We start from the raw sequence: 19,548 nt of genomic DNA, 5'->3' as shown, positions 1-19,548 counted from the left end.
TTGCTTTAAAAACTTGTGTTTCATACTATTCAATCCATAAGAAAGTATTTCTTTGCATTAATGGCATAACAGCTCAGACTATGTGCCAAGCCTTAATTTTAAGCTAATTTCGTTGACAAAAGCAAAAGCTCCTAAATATATTTTCCTGAAGAGAGAGGAAAGGATACTCAAACCAAAATTAAGAATTTTCTGGCCCTTCTACAGAGAAACTTTACAAGTGAGCAGAATTTACAGAAATGAAAATTTGAATCTTTCACTTAAGTCAAAGGCCTTACCTAAATTGGTTATTTAAATTGACGGTTCTAAAACATAAATGTGGCGTCGTTGGTGTCCTTTGGCACACGTTATCTCTGTCATTTCTCATATTGTTCAGTTTTTCCCATGTTTGGTCCTATGCCCATAATAGCCTCTCTATGTTAGAAAATGATTAATAAGTCAATGAAGATGCCTCCATGCCATGTGCTGCAGGGAGAGGGGAGTAAAATATCCTCCCCTCAGTTCCAAGCACTTGAACCTCTCCTGTAATGCCACCGGAGTGCATGTTTGTAGTTCAGCTCATATCAACAGTCTCAGTCCAGAGACCGGTTTGTCTGGAAACATCTGACCCACCTCAAGGACATTTCCAGCTTATGTCCCTGAGACTTCAGTGAGTCACTTAAGTATATGTGACAGGTAGAGATAGGCCCAGAGAAGAGATACGATGTTCCCGCTGTGTGCAGATGAAGTGTGAGAGGTCATTTTAATCAGTGCAAATCCAGGGGTGTTAGTGCTGGATCTAGGTAAAGGTCAATAACAATGCAGCTGCCTAAAAATACTTCAGCTCAGGCAGCCACTTCAATAAGGCTGATCTGGAAGCTGGGATGTCGTTATGAAATACGTTCCCATACAATCCAAAAATCCTTTATTCTCAAACAAAGGCCCATTGTGCATTCTGCGCAGCGCGGTCACTAAGCATGCTCTCTTTCTGCTGCCCAGCTGTTTGTCCTCCTTTGGTAGTCGGATCTAGATTTGGAGCCAAAAAGGGATCCTCATTACATGTGACCCTTGCTTTCTTTACCCTGGGACGAGCTATGGATTTTACAGTGACAACTCTATAACAAATTGCTTTACAGGCAGCAGGTGATGGTGGCCATACCACTCATCATCCAGCCCACCCTATACTGGTGACTCGCTTTGAGCCAGCTCCAGCTGTGGTCTTTACGGGGCCGTGTGTGGGGTCTCTGCTCCTATTCTGGGCCCATTAAATGCCTGGAGATAAATTTAGATTGAAACAGACAAAAGGAAGAAAATTGATTAGGGTAAAAAATAATGACAAACAGTGATCATATCCTACAAGTCAAGAGAAGCGACAGCATCAAGTCTACAGAGAAAACATTTGTAGGGGATTCTGTTCTTCCTTGAGGCAAGTCTTTAAAAAGAAGGCTGTAAATTTATGGTTTAACTCCTGACAGGTTATGTGCTCCCTCCTTGACCTCAGTTTCACAATTTCATTTACACAACATGGAACTGCAGATATGTGGTCAGCTTGATGTTGTAGAGCAAGTCAGCACTTGGGAAATCTACACTAAACAAATATGTGTCTGCAGCAGTCATTTTCAAGTTCAACTCAATTTATTTTTGGATCTACACATTCATGACCCCTAAATCATATTTTCTCCTGTTATAACCACAGACCTCAAAGTATTTTATTAGGATTTCATGTGAGAGAGACACAAAGTAATTCATACTGGTGGAGGAAGTGAAGGAAAATATTTTCTTTTTCAATTGCATGTACACATAAAAGTCCTTTAAGATATGTTTCTTGCAATTTTTCATATTTGTAAACAGAATTTTTTTGTCTTTGTGTTTTGTAGCTTCTAACTGGAGTTCTTCCAGCCTTGGATTCATTGGTTGCTTTGGATTCCAGTTTTGAATGATGGCTTAAGCAGTGCTCCATGTGAAGCTTACGACATTGCTTAACAATCTAAACCTGCTTTTAACTTCTCCACAATTTGACTTCTGCTCTGTCTGCTGTTTGTTCAATCATGGCCTCTAAAATTACACACAGGTGGACTAATAACTATAGGACTTTTGAAGGCAATTACACAATATGTTGTATAGTATTATTTTATAGTGGTATCAAAGTAGGTGGCCTGGTACTTATAATACATACAATATTTTTCACATTTTGAATCAATCTTTATTGCCTTTCCTCTATTTTACAATCATATGACAGCTACTCTGTCATAAAATCTTCATTAAATATATTGCGGTTTGAGGTCGTTATGCGGGAAAACCTTAAACATTAAGTACTGTCAAACTTTTGTTGTACTTGACTGTAAAGTGTTTTATCACAAGCATGTATCTTTTTATCATATTTGGACTTGCCTTGCCTTGCCTTGCCTCTAGAATGTTCAAACTAACCACAGAATATCTCCTCTTTATTTATATTCCCTTGTTTTCTTGTAGATTCTTGCTGTTGGGTAACACATGTCTGCGGTATTTTACTTTTGCAAACAAAAGCCTCTACTTGTGCTTCAATATTGCTCCCTAACAAATATGTAAACAAATATTTATTAATGTCCACTTGCTGTTGTATGCAAATGGGCTTCGTGTGAAATACAACATTTTCGGAGATGTTCAAAGAGCAGTTCTTACAGCTCATCGGTGTGAGCTTGTGTTTACAGAGGCCCGAGAAGCTGAGAAGACGAGGTTTTACAGAACGACTAGGCGTGCCTGTTCTGGATTTAGGATGCAGCTTTTCTGTCCTACACTGGAATGTTAATTAGGTGAGCTGAATGAAAGAGAGGTGACCCGTTCCGTTAACCAGCTAACCCTTTTCCCCATGAGCCAGGAGGGGGATTCAATGTGTCGGAAAAGCCAAGTCAGCAAGTGCCTGTGTGGGTGTGTGTGAAGGAGACACAGAAACAATATGTGCTCTGACATTGCTGACTAATCTTCTCTTAATTTTCTTTTCTTAAGTAGCTTCACTTTTCACAGCGTACCACACAAGCACTGTTTACTGATTGAAGCAACATCGGGTATTGAACAAAATAACATTTCTGTCCACTTTTAAGATTTCACAACTTTTCCGTGCAAACAACAAGCTGCTTTTGATGTTTGCAGTAAAAGAAGGATTTCAAACAGGGACATATACTTCTTCATGTGCAGCTGACTACGCCATGCTGAAACAAACAAACTAAACATTCAACTGAACTCAAATATGTATTACTCTCCAGCTTTTGTTAAACGTAAAACTCATTGGATCAAGACAAACAACTTAGTATAGATACTGAAGTCTTTTTAATGGAACATGTCATGTAAATATGTAAACCATAAGTAAAATGTAATTCTAAGAAAACTAAAGGAATAATGCTGCATTATGATGAAAAAAGTCAACCGAACAAAAACATATGAAACAGTGGCCTCTGGCGGAATTTCAAGGACAGTGCAACTTTGCAACTATTGCTGGTAGTCATTAAAGAGATAAGCAACTTGTTCCACTTTAAAAGTAGAAATGGACCAAAATAACACATTAATTTATTTTTATTGCCCATTTTGTCCTGTTCAATGTTTCCTTACTTCCAGATTTAGGGTCTGTCCCAGCTGTCATAAGGACAGACCCAGTGGACCAATCATCAGTCCATCACAACTCTACTGCCCAGGTAAAGAATTAAAGTACTTAGAAACTCTATACAAAAAAGGCCATAATGGTTTAACACATCAGACTGTTCTTTTATGAAATATACACAAACCTTATAAGGTTGTCAATTACAACAAAGACACTTTAACTTTGAGAGTAGTTTATTAAATACATCACTTTTCAGCCGGTATGTAAAGCATGTGATAAAGGCAGAAATAACCAACATGGCGGAAGAACCCTGATACTAATTACAGCAAAGGTTAATAGTTAAGTAACGCAGGATTCCGCTAATGACAAAGGCATAACATTCAACTTTAAAATCTCTTCCAACAGTAACTGCATGTAATCATTCTCTTTGATAAACGTCACTACGCAAAGAGAATATCAAAGAATCAATGTAGATGTCATGTGTGATTAATAGACTCTGAAACATTCATAACTTTTAATACTAAGACTGTACAATAAAGTAAGACTTGGTAGCATATAAACCTCTGTAAAACTTGTAGTATTCAATGATGATTTTATTATTATTATTTTTTTAATTAACCAGCAAAACACTTCAGGCTCGTATACGGGGATCAAATGAGAACTCATTAGTGTGGATGTTTTTTTGTTTTTTTTTCTTTTAGATGTTAGACTTTAGCTCTTTATTGCCACCTAAGATAGTGCCTCTGTTGATGTTTAAAATACAATAAATACATATAACATTATGAGGGGGATTTTTGTTAAAGAACTGCTATAAATCCTGACTTGTGTAAGTCTCAGGTATAACCATTAGATGATCCCGCAATTAAGTATCTGAAGGCTGAACAATGTGTTAATTTGATGAAACCACCATGTCGAGTTCTTTGACGCCCTCCTGGGTTGAGCTGAGGCCACAGCTACCCGACAAGGCGGTCTCTGAGAAATGGTTGCCAGATTTTGGAACGGCTGCTGGAGAGAGAGGAGCCTGGGCCAGACTGGGTTTCTTCGGAGGAATAGGCGGGGGGTTTCCCCTTTCCACCCTGGAGATGGTTGGTGATCGGACTCCCTGTGGAACTGCCCCTGTGGCCCTACCAGTGGCAGGAGACAGGGGTGCTGCAAGGCTACGGTAGTCTGTACCAAACGGGGAGTTATTTGGCGTGCCCTGTTTCAGCGACCCGCTCTGCTGGACGGAGGTGAACCGGGACAGAACCTGAGTGACTGTGCTCCGCGCCATCTGCTTGACTGGGCTGGCCTCAGGAGACGAGCTACTGGTCACAGGGGAGAGCTCTTTTGGTGAGAGCAAGGGGACAGGTTGAGCAGGCTGGACCTGTGAATCTGGCTCAAAGGAACCCTGGAACTTGTGCCACGCAGCGTGGAAACGCTGATTGATCCCAGCCTGATATGGAGACTGGTATCCGCCCTGGCTCACGCTGCCTGTGGTGGATTTGGCAAGAACAGGCGAAGTGCAGGGTGAGGAACGAGACTGAGACGGAAATGCTGCACCGGAGTGAGAAAGCGATGTTTGTGTCTCATTTCCATTCTGACAGGACATCTTCTCTGAATGTACACTTGACATATGAAGCCCATTGGCCTCCCCTGGACAGTAGGATTGGGGCTTTGGCTGTTCAGATGCATGGTCTCCTTCAATGTCCTCAACCTTAATGCTGTCCACTGATAAGCTCCCTGCAGGAACCTTTCTAACTCGATCTCTTCCTGTTGCCTCATTTGAAGAGGCAAAGACTCCTTGCACTTCTTCCAGCTTCCTCTTCAGCTCTTCCACCTTATCATAAATGAAATTCAATGCATGAGATGAAGTAATTCAATGAAAGTGCACCACCGCAAGGTGCAGTTTGTCAAAGTGTTCACACCTGTTGTTGTAGATCGGAGCAATGAGCTTCTTCCTTCTTCAGCCGCGAGCGAAGCTGTTCCCGCTCTGTGTCGAACTCAGCAAGCTGCTCCTCCACCCTCGCCTCCATTCGCAGGGCTCGCATCCTTTCCTCCTCCAGCTCCTTTCGCAGAGTCTGACAGGCATCTTTTTCCTAATTGTATAAAGCCAAATGTTAATAATAGAAACAAAAGGATGAGGTACTTGGATTCAAAATGTTAGGACCTTGTCAAGTTTGCGGTTCAGCTCCGTCAGGCGGTGACCCTCCTCCAGAGCCCTGGCGCTCGCCCACTTGCATTCTTTGGCCAGAGCACAGGAGAGCTGCTTGTGCTGAGCCCGTTCTTCTTCGAGCTGCTCAGTAATCCGTCTCTGCTCCTTTTCCAGACGGCGGACCTGACTCCGCTCAAATTCCAGCTGCGAGCAAAGACCAGACGTGCCATCAAGAAACTGTCATTAGTTGGGAGACATTATGTTTCCTGTCTATAATACAGCTCATATTGTTAAAAATTCAGTCTGTCATTCAGTTTCTGGCCGAGGCAAATGTCTTTGAAACAAAGCACCTGTTGTTGTAAGCGCTCCCTCTCCTTTTCCAGGATGTAGGTGACATCATCTCCCTCTGCTGTGTCTTCAGCATGCCTCCTCTTTTCCTCCTCCAGGTCTGCAATAACCTAAAGCAAACACAAAATAGTAGAACAAGAAGTCATCCTGAACCAGGTATCTACATCTTGTGGGTCCAGAGTTGCAGAATGACTCGTTGTACCTTCCACAGTGGCTCTTAATAACTTTGGATACAAGTGATACATTATAGACTAATGTTTTTAGATAGGGATAAAAGGAATGCAAGTGAGTAATATTGACACAAATGTTCTACTGTAGAAACTCATCAGAAATTATGAGTTATCTTTCTTCAAAGGTCAGGTAACATTTGTGGCTCGAAACGAGTTTTACGAAGCTGGACTGAGGGCAAAAACGGCTCTTTGGATTGTAAAGGTTGCTGATCCCGCTTATGGGGCAATTTCTTATTCTCAAGGTTTGACACCTTTCAGTAAATACCTCAGAGTTAAACAGTATCACTCAAACAAAACACCTGTTGTTGTAAACGCTCTCAAAAAAACTTTAAAGTAAACTAATTACTTTTGTTAAATATGGGACAGCATAATTATTTTTACAACTGTTAATTAACCCATTTATTAATATTAAAGATATAAAGAATATATTTTTTTTATTTGGATACCAGGGGTTACTTTAAGCTAAGAGTAAATATTTGCTAAAATAACAAGTCTGAACAGGTTTCATTACACAAAATTATAAACCTTCAGTTAGGTTTCACTGGTTAATTAGTTAGGCTATCTCCTGAGGTAGCTAGCCTGCTTAACAGACATGTCAGTAAACTAGTAAACCTTTGGTTTGAAAGCAGAACGTTGCAAGGAATGCCACATAGTTCATTTTTATTTTTTATTTTTTTACAGCTGGAAATATTTACATCTGAATTTGTCAGTTGGCTGGTAGGAAGTTCACAGCAACATGTAGGGACACAGCTTTCCTACATGCTCCGCATAGCCTGAGGTATTTCTGGTCACTCCGTCTGTGTCTCTCTGACATCTCTTTAATACCTGGTTCATTAGTGTCACAAATTCCCCAGAAACCATCACAAAGCTGAGGTGATGTATATGAACCACTGATGTCTGTTAATACCTTGTTCACCTGAACCCAGGATTGTATTGGAAACCCTGTGCTGCCATCTAATTATTGACGTCATTCACAATTGCATCTAATTTTACTCATTTTCCTACTTAAAATGAGTAGGAATTGTTAATGTGTATGATATACACATTAACAATCTCTACTTAGTTTATAATCAGTTTGGTGCTAAAAAGACAAATAATGTTTTGTATACCACTGTAAATAAATTCAGGCAGTAAAGGGTTAAAGGCAAGGGTTTGACAGAAAGTTTTAGCATTTTAGCCCATGCCTGCAAGCGAGTTTGGTTGACTGCATCAAAAAGTAAAATTTATCTTGTTTCAAAACGCCGCATATATTATGAAGTGCGAGTGCCCCAGATACTAAATAAAAATATCTGCCTTTTATTCAAGTTAGGTTTTGAATCCAAAATGAATATTTTATTCTGTTTCACTCAGCCCGTTACGAACACCTTTTTAATGTGTGTGTGCGTTGAAAACATAAGTGTGTATTTAATCATGTTCCTAAAAACCCAACAGACTGTGATGGAAGGGAGATTTCATTTAATAGATGTGAAAATGTTGCAGCTAAATGAACAGGTCCGTCGATCTTTTTCTTTGAGTGGAAAAAGAAAAAATCCATTATCACATCACACATAAGCACTACACTGCTTTCACAAAGATTTTTGTTAGAAATAGACATAAACACCAGAGATATATTTGTTTCAGTTTTTACATCAGTTGCTTGGTTTGAATCTCTTAAAGTACCAAGTATTGGGGCTCACCCTCCTGTGCCTGCTCTCAGCTGCAGCCAGCTGGGCCAGCATCTTCTCTTGCATCTTCCTGCAGTGGCTCACCACCAGTTTGAGAACCACCAGAGGATTGGAGGTGGGGGAAGAGCGACCAGGTTCCTTGTTTGGGCCCCCAACAATTTCGCTGTCTCTCTGCAAGGCGTGGAAGGGGTCACTGAGGTTGTACCTACCATAGTGTTCCTGGATAAACAGCTCTTTACATTGGGCCTGAGGAGAAGACAAAATGAGGAGTCAGACTTTTATTTACAGAGATTTAGTAAGTGGGTCATGCTGTGTGATTCTACTCTTAGGCTCGTGTATCTCAGACCCAGAGGGAAGAGTTAAACTGTATATGTAAACTTTTAAACACATGCTGGAGGGAATTCACAAAGCGTTGCAATCTCCTCCTTTTTTAGCAGATGTTTTGCTCACACTTTACTTAATCTCTGTACTGAATTCCCAAAGCAGATGGCACTAAATATTTACTCACACACACACACACACACACACACACACAAAAACGCCTTTAAAGTCCAGGAAAAGGGAGTAATGTGCCCCTATTTCTGTGTCAGGTCGATGTGTCAGCCACACTCATTGGAAAAATGTTTTATGTTTTCATTGTTTAAATTAACAGCGAACTGCTGGTCATGTAGACGGTTCCCCCAAAACTTTTAAGAACATCTGTCAGGCGGAATCACATCAGAATGATGTTTCTGCATTCAAAAGTGATGCTGAAAATTGTAAATAAATAAATTAATTAAAAAAAAATGGTGGAACAACCAACCATTTTAAATGAGTCACTCCAATTGTGGTGCATGCGATTGTAAAATTATTACATGGTGTTTTACAAGCATACTAAACCAGCTTGTAATTAAATCCAAATAAAAAAAGAAACACTTTTATATTGTTATATTTTATATGCAAGTAGACTTGGTTCAAGTTGCTGGGTGTTGCCTGTGTGCTCGCAATCTTATCCATTCCAACAGGCATCTGTTAGAATGTTTAGTAATTAGAAGGATTTATTCTGCATTTCAAAAAGCATCTGCTTGATTTTTAGCACAATTTAGACACTTAATTTAATTAGAAATTAGCACCTCACTGAAAAAGATTATGAATTACAAAGACAAACTGTGACATTTTGATAAAAATCTAAACTATAGTCAGGGCAAAAAGCAAAAGAAAAGGGTAGGCATATTGTGTTTTATGCAATAATATAATATTCACAAGAATATAAAGCAGGTATTTAAGCAACTTATTAGGTTCTGTGATAGAAAGTCTGATGGCTGCTGGGAGAAAATTCTTCCTTGTGTAAAACCTCTGTGCTTTTTCCATAATTCAACAAGCATGACCCCCCCATTACTGCTTCACAAAATTTTTTTACAGGCTTTTGTTAGATGGTGTATTTTTCATGCAATCTCCATAACACAAATAGCTCAATAATTTCAAATAGTGTGTTATGATGTAATGTTATTTACTTTTGCTGTAATCTATACTAATATGCATAAGTATAGGTGGCTATTTCATGCATAATTCATAACTTTAATGTTATCAAAATAGGTCAGCACGCCAAGTGCTTATTAGTAGTGCTATGTTAGAATCAAATCTGCATTTGCACTAGACAGTAAAGTTTTTAATGCATTTATTACCTGCAAATAGCTTAATCAGGTTGTTTTCACAGTGTTGGGAAATTTCAATTAACTCATCTCAGAGAGAGTTTTAGCAAATTCTGTGACTGATATCTAACCTGTGTTCAGCACAGTTTGATCAACACCTATTAAATAAAGGTAGTTGTTTTAGAGTAATAATTCACACAACTTTATGAATCTGTTAGGTGCCGACATTATGTATAACACTGAAAGTGTCCGAGGAGCTACCAAGTTAAATCAAAATCTTCAGACTGCAAAACTGCATGACATATCTATTAACCTCTTCCAAGTGAATTTTATTTGATAATAAAAGAAACAGTTATCACTTTAAGTTAAACTGCTGTTGCTTTGCTTCCACTAAAACAGGAACTAAAATCTTGCATTCTGCACAGCATGATCACCATCTCAAATGACTTAACAGATCTAAAGCAGCAGATAATGGAAGAGGAACAGAGAGAGGAAACACTTCAAAAACACAAGAGAAATGGTGCTGAGTGGAGGAAGGAGCAACAGATGGTGTGTGTCTGTCTATCTTTAGCAGGACAGCTGCTCCGGACTGGCCTTTGTCCAAGGCAGACCTGCTGTCTGTTTAACTCATGACAAAAAAGAGATAATGGCGGCGAGACTTTTCAAGTTCAGCAGATGCCTTTAGGTCCGCTGTGAAAAGGGGGGGCTGGAGTGTGAGTGAGGAGGAGAGAAAGATGGTTTAGGCCAGCAGAAGAGCTATATCTTGGAGAGATTTCAACAAAGCAGGATCAGGAGATTAGAGAAAACACTATATCCTGCTTGGCCGAGGGAATCACAGAGTTCTAAAAGAAAGATACCAGGCTGATATTAGAAATTAACCTGAAGTCAAGAAGAATGTAGACACATCTCTGCATTGAAATATTTACCCTTTCAGTTAGCTGAATGTTTGTTTTTTTTAACCCATCAACCTACATTTTTCTCTCTTCAATAAAGGATTGATTACGGTGGACCCATTCTACACAATCCTCTAGACTCCACTGGAATTCATCAGCTGAAAGCATAATTATGCCAGGAGTCGGTGAGGAGTTAAAATGATACACTAAACAATTTTTAATGTGGATGTGTCATTATAGAACAAAATTGACCTGCATCAGTGCCTTCATGAAATGATAAAACAATTTAGAGTGTGCATTGCGACTGAGAAGTGGACAAGCTCAGCAGATGCCAGTTCCACCAGGTGTTTGCTAACTGCTGCTGCCACTAGTCTGGAGGAGCTTAGCGGAGAAGGTTGAGAAGTTCAACTTGAAGATTGCAGCGTTTGGCTAGTAGGCAGCACTTTGTGAAAGCGAGCACTTAGGCAACCCTGTATGGCTGCCATGGGAAATTCAAGGATTCCTCAAACATGTTTGAAAATAACCAAAGCAACACTCTAAATATCTTTTTAATGAGGAAGTTGCATTATAACATGATAAAAAGCTAGAGGAATTGAATTTAACGTCCCACCTTTAAGGGTTTTGAACATATCTTTATCAGGGGTGCTGCTGTTACGCAAATCAAATGAGATGTAAACTTGAGCCAAAAACCTGCTTTTTGACTGTTGCTTTGAAACTTAAAAGGTCCAGTCAAATCAGATTAAAATGAACTACCAGAAACTCAGTGAAGCTGTGCGAGCTCAGCTGATTAATGGGAAGTGCAAGGAGGGATGATGAATTAGCGCCGACATAGAACCAAAGTTCAAGACAGATCAGAAGGTTTAGGCTTGTCATTTCCCCATCATCAGTATTGGCTCATTCAGCACAAGAAGAGCAGGGCACGGCCCCGAGGCTTTGCTGCCGTTACTTGAACTGGTCTGTCAAGGATGGTGCGAAGGCGGATCAAACGGCAGAGTGGGGTGAAGCAGGAAAACACACTGCACCCAGGAGTATTCAAAAATGCCTCTCACATGTGAGCATTAAAGAAAGCCACATGACCACTCAGAACCTCAGTAACTAGATTATGTGCTATTCAGGGCAGGACTCCTAGATGTTAAAACGCAAATGTTGACTTGTACAAAAAAAAAAAAAAAAAAAAAAAAAAGCTAAAAATGGTTCAGTGTCACTGATGAAAGTTTAATACAGGATTGTTATTCTTAAAGTCAAGTAACCTGGCAACAGGCTACTCCCTTTTCCTGGTAGTGACTGTCTGATGTGTCACTTTACAGTTAGAACTAACTATTTTTGAAATATCTTTGCAAACCCCTACTGTGCTTCTCCTGTCACCCTTCTCAGTTCTCCTTCAGTGCAAAGATAGCTGTGCAGCTAAACAACACAAAGAAATGCTGCATTTTCTTCACACAAATCTTCCACTTTCAGAAAGTGGTTTTCAGGCATTTAAAAAAAAAAAAACACTGGTTTCAGGAGACTTTTCCCAATGCCACCTAACACTTAGCACTCGCGATTATAATTTTATTACATCATACAGTAAAACACCCATACGCTTTCAGTTCTGCATCACAGTCTAGCCTCATTATTCATGCTTTGTTTGTTGGCTTCAGTTCTTGGCAACACCGGCGTGTCTGTATATGGCAAGCTGTAGCGTTTCCAGCTTATCTTTCGCTGACACATGCCTGGAATCCTTCAGATGTGCAACGGTGGGAACAAGATCTGTGTAAAACAAAAAGAGAGGCTGACCAAGATGCATTTTTAGTCTACAGCCCAAGATATTGCAGTAGCCGTTTTTTTTTTTCAAGCTGAAACTGTCCATCATGCCAGTGTTTGCATTTCGTATTCTCTGCAGGAGAAAGGCCAAACTGATATCTAGTAGCAACTCCAGATAAAAAGAGGCAATTAATTTCTCATTGATGACACTCAATCTAATCAGCTGATGAATCTCAGACCTAGACACGCAATTCATATTTCTACTTCAACACTGACTTTTCAGCAAAACAGACGGCAAAGCTATTTGAAGTAGCTCTGCTTGGAAACTGCAGTCAACCACACCATGAGAATTTGACGGTTAATTAAAGGCTCATTTTCATTTTTGAGTCCCATTTGGACCTAAAGAGTTACTTTTTTTTTCCCCAAAACCAAAGTGACTGCTGGATCACCACAGAGTTTTGAGTGCCAAATATAAGCATTGCCAAACACTTCCTTCCTCTTGAAAGCCACACTTTGTAAAGCAGCTGTAGAAGTGAGTCACAAGGGGGGGGGGGGGAGAAACACAGCAGATAGTTAGAATGCCATTGATAGCTCTGCGCAATTAAATTTAGAGAACTGTAAAAAGAAAAAAAGCTAAAAACAAATAAAAAAAAAAAGCAGAAAGGCAAAACTCATATAGGTTCAAATCTCATATCCTACATTTCACCACAGGGAAAAGCACTGATAATGTGTAGATAAAAACTTGAGGGTTTTATCTTTTTACCCAGATAGAGAAAAGGGCTTTAAATGAAAACACGCTCAACAAAGTTTGATGACAAGTTTACTAAAATAAGTCTATCCTACACTGTGTTACTACCATAGAGATTTATGTTTATTTTAAATATTTCTCATGATACTGACAAGGATATGACACATCCACAATGACTCAGACAAGCATGTCTGAACCCACTTCTCATACAGTTGTTTGGTGTGTTAACATCTTCTGATAAGTCTACAAGAAGTTAAATGCAATGCTTTTCAATGATATTTGATCTTATTTTCAATTATCATTTAATATACAAAAATAGAAATTTCAACTTGAGGATGTTGCTAAAAACTGAAATGATTATCAAAATCATTGCTACTTTTTGGGAATCTTAGTAAAATAGACTACCACTGAAAAATGTATTTATGTTTAAATGTAAATCAGAAAAGTACATTTATTACAGTGGCATAGAATAGAATAGAGATGCCTTTTGCTGTCCCACACTGGAGACATTTCTGAGGGATGTACTTCCAGCCTTTAATGCTGTAAATTATGTTGACTTATGGATTGAAGATGATGAAATCCAAAAATTTTGTTTCATAAAAAATTTGACTATGACATAAGACAATTTAGAAAACTTGTTAAATATAGAAACGACATGTTATGGACCGCACAATCATGTGAAATCATCGGAGAGTTGAGTGTAAAAATGTTTGGTGTTTAGATGGTGCACAAGTAACAGTGAGAGCCTCTGGTTAGAAAACATTGTGATAAGTCACAAATGGACTGCAGTCTCAGGATCAGCTGTTTCTTCCTTTGTTTACTATACATTTTGCTTTTCAAGGGGAAACAAAGGTCTTGTAGTTTGGAGAAAGAATGCAGAAGCAAGGTTGCTTGCAGTTCAGTGTGTAGGTTCCATAGTCAGTCAGGGATCCATGTAATCTGCTGGTATTGATCCTCTGTGTTTTACCAAGGCCAAAGTCTGAGCAGCCACGTACCGGTAAATTGCAGAGAAATTCATGTTTCACATGGTTTATGGAGATGATTTCATTTTCCACTAGGACACTGGCCAAAAAACTGAGGAGCAATGAAGTTAGAAAAAAGGAAGATAAGAGACACCAGAACAAACAATGAAGACAAGCTGAAGGCCGCTATTCTGTGTTTCTTGCATAGAGTCACAGGCTGATTGCAGCTGATGGCACCAATACTGGATTTTTAGTTTGAAATTGGAAATGTACATCTTCAGGAGCTTTCAAAATTTCATACATTCTGATAAATTAATAACACACGTCTGAAGTGATACTTTATGAAATTACTACAGTATTTCTACACTTCATATAAATGTATGTACAGTTTCTCAAGTAAGTGATTACTAAAACACACACTACCTATATGGTTCAGTGCTTCATCATCTCAGAGAACATTTGTGTCACTGGCTAATGTTTAACTGATGATTATCTTTTTTTTGTGTTAAGATAAAACCAAATATAACCCAAAGTAAATTCCTTCCCCTTTCCTTACATGCTCTACCTTGAATACAAGGTAAGACTCCATCCATCAGTTTAGGCTGATAAAAACATCTACAACTCTACAAAGCTCAACGAATGAGTTGTGCAACTGACATGACTCATGAAAAACTTTTTTTTTGTCCATTCATTGTATCTGTATTTCAATAGCTTAGTAAATGAATACTTATCGAAAAGCATTTCCCTAAAGCTTCACTTAAGTCCATTGTTTATTTATTCACTCTGACCCTCGCTCACATTAAGTTATCAGGCACCTACTGAGATACAACTTCTCTTGCCTTAGATGGTCAGATCACAGGGGAAATGAAGGAATGTGGTGCAGACACAAAAGCACAAAACACTCCGCAGCTCTTTCTCTGCTCTCACGGCTGCAAAACCTGGATTTTAATGACGAGAACTAAGACTCTGGCATTGTTTACCTTGTTTCCTAAGTGCGGATATCACCTTTTTCAAAGCTGCTGCGTAATCAAGATATGCAACAATTTATCGTGACGGTTATGGGAGTTACATTTTATGGGAGTTACATTTTTAACCAGCTTCAGGAAATGACAGCACTTTCTGTCACTTTTCTGTTATGGGAAACACAAGCCAAGATTCTGGTTTTGAGTTTTTCAGATAATAACGTTTTGACAATTGGACACTCCTTAATGGTTGTCCAAATCCTCTTACGTGGAACAATGATTTCCACTCCCAGCAAATCATTCAATCACCTCCTTTGTCCGCAATTGACACGAAGGACTACAAACCTGGACAATGCAACTCCTATCACGTCGGATATGGTGGCAACTAGCAGGTGGAGGTGATCACTCATGGTAATTTACAGAGACCCCTTACCTCAAAGAAGAAAACTGGAGTCAAACCGCCAGACATAAAAAGCTACCCCAGGGCTTTAACAGAGCCACTCAATCCCCTCACAAGCTTTCAAGATTTCACTTTGCCAAAAAAGTCTGTTTATTTACATATTTAATAAACTCTGTGTATTCTGAAAAGGCTTGTCTAAAAAAATCCAAAGAATGCTTAGTCAATATGCTTAGTGTCCACATCCAGGGCACTTAATTAGGTGACAGCGTGAGATTATCATAATGAGACATTATTTAAAAGGAATGGCCATTACGGGCTGTGAAGGATTTTACTATCTGATTATTGTTACCTTTAGAGCTTCAATGACAACATCCCGAGCCTGCAGCTCTCCTTCCAGGATGCTAAAGAGCATCAGCAACTCCGGCTTGCTCAGGCTCTCCATGTTCACTTTGGTCTGTTGAGACAAAAGACAGAACAAAATGATCTAAACCAGGCATATCTTTAGTTGAGCAAAAATATTAAACAAGTCTAAAACAGGAAACACAGAAATGCCCATGATCCTTTCTCATCAGTTTTCTCATTGTGACTGTACAACAATTTTCCAGGTATGTAGTTTTTTTTTATTTATACTTAGCCCCGTGTTTTCCACTTCCCAGAAATCAAACATCGAGGCAGACATCTAATCTCTTCCACTTATTTATGAGCCTACAGTGGACATGTGGTTATTATCTTCGAATGAAGTAATTTTCCAAAGTAGAGCAGGGAAGATTTTATTTAATAAATGAGGAACAAAACCTTGATATTTTAGGCTTAGTTTAGAGGAAGACTTAAATTAAGCTTTGCCAAATTAAAACACCACAAGCAGAATCTGCTCTATCTGCAACCGGCACTGGTTGCAGACAAATCAGATTCAAACTTTTCCACTTTCATTTACCCATTCAGGTTCAAAAGTCATCGAACTGATGAAGTCACAGAACTTTAAAATATCTTTTTGTTTTGCCAAGAGTTCAAACCCTAATGGGTGCTGTGACAGTTATTTTAGAGTTGGAAATGAGAAGTAGCCCCTTTGTAGAGTCTCTGTGCTTTAATCTCCCAGCTGTGTTGGTTCTGTTGACAAGCCCCGCGGTGTCTACATCTCCAGCATCCAGCCGCACTCTGCCCAAGTAAAAACATGCGGGCCTCGCTTTGAAACGAGATCAAAGCTGTCCATGTTACTACACTAAACATCATTTTCTTATGAGACTCATAGTGTGGGTTAGATCTCCACCCCACTGACTGACTGACTACTTAATAACACACATCCACTGGTGTTTGAATCACAGAAATACCATTTAAGTGGCTGAAGCACCTGAAAAATCTCCCAGTTTGCTTAAAGGCTGTGATCCATGAATGCATTAGGCTTCTGCTTTGAGCAGTCTGTGCTAACCATAACTGAGTTTTATGGTGTCTAATAGGAGATGTTGAGTTTTAACACAAGTTTATGAGAAAAGAAGCCATGATGAACTTAAAGTCAAAATATATTCAAAATGATCTCCTCTTAGCACTGTCCCTTACAAAAGGATTTATACTCTGTGAAGATTTTCACCTGTTGACACATTACCACCAAAAATTCAAGCATATTTTACTTGCATTTATAAGGTAAACCAACAGAAAATAGTACATAAAGGTCAAGCGGAGGGAGAATGACAGAATAAAATTCATGATGTGTTTTTGTTTGTAGCCTAACTAAATCAATACTTTACAGAACCACCTTTTGCTAGATTTAACAGCTGGAGGTTTGGAGTAAGTCAGTCCCAGTTTTCCAAATACGAGCTTTCTACTCCACAATATAATCAAAAAATATAATAAAGCTTGTGTTTGAAACACCACAACAAGCAAAAAGGTCCACAGGTTATGAATACTTTTGCAAGGTGCCTTAACTAACTGTATCCAGCGCATTTTTCTGCAAAGCAGTGAGCAGAAGCTAGAAGAAGAAAAACCACAAGCAGCATCTGCTTGAGAAGTTTTTAGTCCCCCTTTGCAGCAACACTCTGTGGCTAAACCACCAGTGTAAAACGCCAATTAAACTCTAGCATATACATGCCCTCCTTTAGTTTTTGCTTTACAGGCCTGCTTGCTAATTTCATAGGCCACCATAATCACTGTGAGAAGTCTGTGCTGTGCACGTTTTGTGAGAAGTGTCTGGGCTTGCCAAGGCCTGCATGCGCCATCGTGCTTGGCGTCCCTTTTAAACGCATCATGACTGTTTCCCTGAGAGAGGAGCAGTTAACCATGACATATACAAACATGATGGCATAAGAAGCACAAATACTTCTACGTGTCCTCCAAAGCTTCACTTTGGACGACAACAGCCCATCTGCATTACCTGCAAAGCCGTAAATATCTTTATAAAACATGAAGCAGCTTTCACTGTGAAATATATATGTGAAGACCAAGCAGACTCTGGGTTTGAGTGTAGCTGCTGGTGATTGTAAAATATAAGGGCAAAGAAAGAAAATCCTTTCTCCTAATCCAATCAAAGTCCATTAACTATTCCCCTTTTTAGTCTCAGAAGAGGTTATAAGCTCTTAAGCTCAGGCTGAATGGCAGGAAAAACCTTCCTGCCAATACATTAAGCAATCTGGAGTGCACTCATTTTTTTTTTCTTTAAGAATAATCAAGATAGCAAAGTGGTTAACAGTGTTCATTTGTGCACAAAAATATTTCTTATTTTTCAAGAGACTTTTCTGAAAAGAAACAGAAGAAGAAAAAACAGCATCTGCACAAATACCTCAGACCATGCAGCCGTGAGATGGGGGGTTGGGGGGTTCAGCTGAGGGGAAGCAGAGCCGGAGAGGTCTGCTGTGTTTCCTTTTCCCTCACCAACAGATGCAGCATGTCTGGATACTAAATTGGATTTATTAGCCAACCCAATTTTTATACAGGCCACACGCTTGCCTTACTCGGCTTTCTACCTAATTCAACACAGCTTTACTCGTAAAATAAAAAAAGATAAATAAAATATATGTGGCTGCTTCTCAGTTAATTAAGGATTGTTTAACAACTAGAGTCGCTGCAAAGCAAAATCTTTGAGCGCATCCACTGAGATCAACAGGCAATCTGACTGAAAAAAGGGAGAAAAAAATGTTTCAAAGTAAGAAGAAAAACTTCTTAATACTTTTTTTTTGTCAAAGGATTTGGGCAGTAGGCTCGAGTGAATCTTTTCTTCTTTTCTTTCTACTCTCATGTGGAACAACCAGCGCAATCAAAAGTCGAAGGTTTTCTTCACATAGTCAACAGAAACCACTTGTCATTTTCACTTCTTACCTTCATGTGTCTTTCAAGGCCGTTTCTAAACTCCAGCATGAACTTTTCTTCTGTCAGACGATTTGTTTCCCTTGATTTGCGTCCCCCGATCCCGACGCAGCGGAACGCAGGAAGGCCAAGTGACTTCTAGAAGAGCAGCTTAACCAACCAATAGGAAATCAGCGGAGACGAGCTCTGGCCAATGAAAAATGTAGTAATGGGAAAATAGGAGGAGCGGAATAAATTCCGCCTGGTCGAGTTTTGGTCGGATTTCTTTGTTTGGATTTTCTTAGGTTGCAGTACCAGCCTCTTAAAAGGTCTCCCAGAGACTCGCAAATAGCTTTAAAGACTGAAGAAAAGCTTTACTGGGAGCCATAATGTTATAGAGTGGAGACTTTAGGTCCCACATTCCAAATAATCTCCACAACAATGGTCCACAATTGTAAATTAATGGTCGATGTCTGTTGTAGTAAGAGATAACATAACGTCGCCTAGGTCTCATGTCTGTGTTCACTAATGTCAGTAGTTATTTGGTTGTTTTATTTTGCATCCTCAAAACAGTTTTAACCCAAATGTGCTCTCAATCTAATGAGTAAAATGTTTTTAAAGATTATACCAAAATCTGGAGAAGCATAGCATTATATGAAAAAAAAAGTTATAACTCCCTAATAAAAGTTTTCAAAATGAAACTGATCTTTTTAGATGATGCTAAAGAAATATTTTCCCTACTAATGTAATCAACATTGGGTGTGATTCTGGGGCGTATATGCAAAAATAGACAACCAAATGTGCTGAGCAGCACAAAAACCCTTGTTCATTATAGAGGCATCTTTGAAGAAAAATATAAACTCCTATTTTTAAGATTTGAGCCAGGGATGGACTTGGGTGAATGAAGCCCAGGGAAGATTTTCATTTGAGGGCTCATTCCAACTCAGAAAATATCCTTTTCTCTGAAGTTAAATCTTAGATCTGAAAATGACATTAATACCTTATTGAGTGTG

The 19,548-nt window shown here is 39.1% G+C and overlaps 1 protein-coding gene across 1 annotated transcript; it reads right to left on the bottom strand.

Moving 5' to 3' along the window:
* Window positions 1–3,765: 3,765 nt before the first annotated feature.
* Window positions 3,766–18,692, bottom strand: LOC106904447 (CTTNBP2 N-terminal-like protein). The gene is made up of 7 exons (XM_014968788.2): window positions 18,569–18,692; window positions 15,612–15,716; window positions 7,936–8,169; window positions 6,032–6,139; window positions 5,697–5,885; window positions 5,455–5,625; window positions 3,766–5,366 (listed from the first exon to the last, which is right to left on the bottom strand). The coding sequence occupies exons 1-7, from the start codon at window positions 18,605–18,607 to the stop codon at window positions 4,440–4,442; spliced, it is 1,773 nt and encodes a 590-aa protein (XP_014824274.2). The 5' UTR covers window positions 18,608–18,692; the 3' UTR covers window positions 3,766–4,439.
* Window positions 18,693–19,548: the final 856 nt, after the last annotated feature.

The sequence above is a fragment of the Poecilia mexicana genome, unplaced genomic scaffold (assembly GCF_051168715.1).
Source record: "Poecilia mexicana isolate PSO_F unplaced genomic scaffold, ASM5116871v1 scaffold_5, whole genome shotgun sequence".
Lineage (NCBI taxonomy): Eukaryota > Metazoa > Chordata > Actinopteri > Cyprinodontiformes > Poeciliidae > Poecilia > Poecilia mexicana.
The sequence above is the reverse complement of the archived record's forward strand: the minus strand, read 5'-3'. Positions and strand labels throughout refer to the sequence as shown.